Below are 5,369 nucleotides of genomic sequence, written 5' to 3' on the forward strand. Positions count from 1 at the left end.
CACACACACACACACACACACACACACACACACACACACACACACACACACACAGAGTTGGGGGTAGGGATGAGGTCTTGCTAACTTCCCTGGCTGATCTCCACCTCCTCAGTACCTCAGATTACAGATGTGCACTACCACAGCTAGTTCATTACTTCTTTTATATGACTTTTAAAAGAAGTATCCGCTGGGCGCAGGTGGCTCACGCCTATAATCCTAGCTACTCAGGAGTCTGAGATCCAAGGATCACAGTTCAAAACCAGCTGGGGCAGGAAAGTCTTTGAGATTCTTATCTCCAATAAACCACCAGAAAAACTGGATGTGGCCCAAGTGGTAGAACACTAGCCTTGAGCTAAAGAGTTGTAGGCAGTGCCTAGGCCAGGAGTTCAAGTCCCATGACCAACCCCCCCCCAAAAAAGTATCATCTTTTAAAGTTAATGTAAGTACATTTAGATATGTGGATTCAGTTCTACATTTTAAAATAACTATTGAAAAGCCAGGTGCTGGTGGCTCATGCTTGTAATCCTAGCCACTCAGGAGGCTGAGATCTGAGGACCACAATCAAAGCCACTCTGGGAAGGAAAGTCCATGACACTCTTATTGCCTATTAACCACCAGAAAACCAGAAGTAGTGCTGTGGCTCAAAGTAGTAGAGCACTAGCCTTAAGCAAAAAGAGGTCAGGGATGGCATCTAGGCCCTAAGTTCAAGCCCCACAAGAGACAAAAAAAAAAAAAAAACCTGAATGTCAGCAGTTTTTGATCTGTGTCTTGGTTTAAAATACTTAAGATACTTAAATACTTAGATAATCATCCAGATTACAGACCATATTACCAAAGCACTGTCTAGCTAATCAGAGGTTATATCAGACAACAAACTACTTTCCTTCCCAGTCCTGGGGCTCTAACACAGGGCCTGCTCACTGTCCCAGAACTTCTTTTGCTCAAGGCTAGCACTCTACTACCACTTGAGCCACAGCACCACTTCTGGCTTTTTTTATTTATGTGGTAATGAGGAATCAAATGCATGCTAGGCAAACACTCTGCCACTAAGCCACATTCCCAGCCCTCCTTCCAAAATATTTAAAGACTAAAACATTATACATAAAAGATATATCCTAAACATGTGTTTTTAAAAAACCACCTTAATACAAGTAATACACACTAAAGCCAAGTATCAATACTTCACTTGTATAATCCTAGCTATTTAGGAGACTGATAGTTTAGAACTACAATTTTAATCTAGTCCAAGTAGAGAATCCTTGAGACTCTACCTCTAATTAACCAGCAAAAAAAGATGGATTAGAGGTACAGCATCACCCATGAGTGAAAAACCTGAGCAAGAATGAGAAGTCATGAGTTTAAACCCCAGTACTGGTGCATGCACATGCACATACATGCATACGCATGCACATGTGCGCGCATGTGCGCACGCACACACACACACACACACACACAACACATACACAAAAAAAAATGACAGGAAAGTAAAACAGGCTCTATTTGGTGGGAGTAGGTATCATGGAGTAAGTGGGAACAGAGAGGATGAATATGTTTGAAACTGTTTATTTACATATAGAAAAATACAAAAATGAGACCTATTAAAATTGTCTTAAAAGGGGACAGGTAAATAAGAGAAAATAACAGAGGAGGTGAGGTTGATTTAAATCTATTGCATGAATGTATAGAAATGTCAAAATGAAATCCTCACAAATGTACACTAACTTAAAAAATCATAAAAAGGAAAATGATGGAAGGGATGACACTGATCAAGATGTATTGTAGTCATAAAATCCTATGTTCAATTAAAATTCTTTTGTACTGTACAACTATTTAAATAAGAAATTATGTAATTTTTAAAAAGAAAAAAGTCATAAAAATAAGCCAGACACCAGTGGCTCACACCTATAATCCTAGCTACTCTGAAGACTGAGATCTGGTGAATAATGGTTTAAAGCCAGCCTGGGCAGCAAAGTCTCTGAGACTCCATCTCCAAATAACAAGCAAGAAGGTAAGCTTAAGTTGTAGAATGCCAACCAAGCAAGCAAACCGAGCAATACATACAAATGTAATTTACACATATTCTAGATTTATATTTCTATCATATATAATTTAAATGATATATGTATTTAGATTTATATGACTTGTGCAATATATATATTTATTATATTGACATGATCCTAGAGCTAATTTCTAGTTTTCAATCACAAAATACCATACAATTTTTTTAAACACAAAACAATTTGTCTTGCTATTTTGAGCTTAAACCAAATATTTACTATCTGAAACTGGAAGCAACATCTCCTTTCTTTTAAAAAAATGCACAAAAATATAGAAAAGTTCACAAAGCCAAAGGTGAACTACTTGATTAAATAATGTTTAAAGTTATGCTAAAGATGCAAAAAAATAAAAACTGCACATGGAAACAAACATGTATATGCATATACATATATGTATGTATACATGTATCTTCATTTTAGGCAAGAGTTCTACACTGGAGCCACACCTCCAGCCCATGTATCTTCATTTTATATAAGTAATTCCTAAAAAAAAGGACACATGAATTAAATTATTATAAAGTAAATTAAATGTAGTAAGGATATTTGTTTTCAAATATAATTCTCATCAATCCACTATTGAAGTACAGAACCATTATCTAACTTTGTAAATTAAGATTTGTTTTAGAATGGCACAGACGTGTTTATATTTTTAAGAATATCGGATTTATATTATTTTAAATGTGGTAAGTCGAAAAACAAATCAATGCTGAGCAACATACCTTTCAAATAAATTAAGGCTTTGGTGAAGAGATTTTAATTTTTGACATGTCTCTATGCTGTCAACAGATGTCGAAGGCAATGAGTCTGATTGCACCTTCTCAGCATCCCATAAATTAGCATCCTTTCTAGGTAGGGTCTTTCTGAATTTTCGTCCTAAGTCCGTCCATAGGACATTCGTCAACATAACTTTGAGATGCCTGTTATACACATAAATAATACATACTGGGCTAAACATTATATAATACATGAATTTATCACAAACTGTAGCAAATTATTATCTCCAGGAATTCTCAATTTCAGTTCTTCAAGTAATTCATTATGGTAGTAAGTACCTTAAGGGAAAAAAGCATAAACTTTCTCAAACATACATTGAAAGTAAGGTCCATTTCACTTATACTAAGAGTGTATTTTTTAGAATCTGTCACACATACTACAACTGTGGTCACTCATAGGTAAAGCTGTTACTCATTCACACTACTGAATAATCCATAGCTATCATTACAACACCCGTCACAGATGCAACCACTTCCTACACTAAAACTGTTCTTTTGTTTCAACATGTGATTTACTAATGAAAACATTAGTAAAACCTGAAGGGAACGAGGCCACAGGCTCAAATCTGTAATCCTAGCTATTCAGAAGATTGAGATCTGAGGACTGTGCTTCAAAGCCAACGTGAGCAGGAGTCTGAGAATCTTAAATCAACTAGCAAAATGCTGAAAATGAAGCTGTGGCTCAAGTGGTAGAGCTCCAGCTTTGAGCAAAAAAGCTCAAGGACAGTGACCAGGCCTTGACTTTAAGGACTGGCACACAAACACAAAGACACACACACACACACACACACACACACACACACACATGCACGCACGCACGCAAAGGGGGTAGTATGTCATTAACAGTCTTTTATTCTTTTGGGTCCGGTTGTGGGGCCTGAACTCTGGGCCTGGCACTGTCCCTCAGCTCTTCAGCTCAAGGCTAGCACTCTACCACTTGAGCTATAGCACCACTTCTGGCTTTTTTCTTTTTACTCATGTGGTGCTGAGGAATCGAACCCAGGGCCTCATGCATGCAAGGCAAGCGCTCTACCACTGAGCCACCTTCCCAGCCCTCATTTACAGTCTTGTTTTACTTTTCTAAAATAGGTAAATGTAAAACATTTACTTGTACAATCGCAGAAGGAAGCCTGATAGATGAACATTTGCAGATTTTTGCCTCATCACATTTTGTTATTTGCTTATTCAACACATCTTTTGCTGACAGTGTTTAAAAAACTATATACAGATGGGAGGGGGAAACTGGGAGAGAGCAAGGGAAGGGACATTGTCCAAAAAGAAATGTAAAAAACTTTTTTTTTGCCGGTCCTGGGGCTTGAACTCAGGGCCTGAGTACTGTCCCTGAGATTCTTTTGCTCAAGGCTAGCACTCTATCACTTGAGCCACAGCACCACTTATGGCTTTTCCTGTTTATAGTGCTGAGGAATCGAATTAGGGCTAGGTAAGCACTCTACCACTAAGCCTCATTCCCAGCCCATTTATCTGACTTACATAACTGAAACCCCCTTGTACATCACCTTTATAATAAAAATAAAACAATTTTTAAAAACTATATACAGGCCAGGTGTCAGTGGCTCACGTCTGTAATCCTACTCAGGAGGCTGAGATCTGAGGATCGAGGTTCAAAGCCAGCCCAGGCAGGAAACTCCATGAGACTCTTATCTCCAGTTAACCACCAGAAAACCGGTAGTGGCGCTGTGGCTCAAGTGATAGAGTGCTCGCCTTGAGCTGAAGAGGTGAGGAATTGTGCCCAAGCCAAGAGTTCAAGCCCCACAACCAACAAAACAAACAAACAAAAAACAACTATATACAGCTGTGGAACCTAGAATAGAGTTTTTAAAGGGGTATAAACAGTTTACTAAGCGGACTTCCAACAATGTATAAATGACTGAAATAACTTGAAATGCTTTATTAGAACAATGATGACCTTATTATGTGATGAGCAGTTTTTGGCACTTTTTGTTTAAAAAACACAAGCATAAGAAATTTCTCTAATACATGGAAATTGAACAGCACACTCCTTAACAATACCTGGGTAACAGAAAAGATCAGAGAAGAAATAAAGCATTTCCTACAACTCAATGAAAATGAAAACACCTCACAAAGAAACCTGTGGGACATAGCAAAAGCAGTCCTGAGGGGCAAATTTATTGCCCTCATTGCCCACATCAAGAAAATGGAGACAGACCAAGTAAATAATCTCATGCTGTAATTAAAACAGCTAGAAAAACAAGAAAAAATGGGACCTAAAGCTACTAGACGAAGCCAGATAACCAAATTAAGAGCAGAGATTAACCAATTAGAAAATCAGAAAACCATAACCAAAATAAACCAAACAAAAAGCTGGTTCTTTGAAAAAATAAACAAAATTGATGGCCCGTTGGCTAGATTAATTAAAAATAGGAGAGAGGAAACCCATATTAATAGGATTAGGGATGCCTCCGGAAACATCACAACACGTACCAAGATATCCAAACAATTCTAACAGACTACTTTCAAAAGCTATACTCTCTAAAGGAAGAAAATCTGGCAGAAATGG

At 37.7% G+C, this 5,369-nt stretch overlaps 1 protein-coding gene across 1 annotated transcript in view; it reads right to left on the reverse strand.

The window, feature by feature from the left end:
• Senp7 (SUMO1/sentrin specific peptidase 7) overlaps window positions 1-5,369 on the reverse strand; it is a 95,460-nt gene that overhangs the window by 73,734 nt on the left and 16,357 nt on the right. The window contains exon 2 of the mRNA XM_013024097.1: window positions 2,777-2,974. Within this exon, the coding sequence (XP_012879551.1) occupies window positions 2,777-2,974 (198 nt within the window). The remainder of the gene's footprint in view (window positions 1-2,776; window positions 2,975-5,369) is intronic.

This window comes from Dipodomys ordii, unplaced genomic scaffold (assembly GCF_000151885.1).
Source record: "Dipodomys ordii isolate 6190 unplaced genomic scaffold, Dord_2.0 Scaffold73, whole genome shotgun sequence".
NCBI lineage: Eukaryota > Metazoa > Chordata > Mammalia > Rodentia > Heteromyidae > Dipodomys > Dipodomys ordii.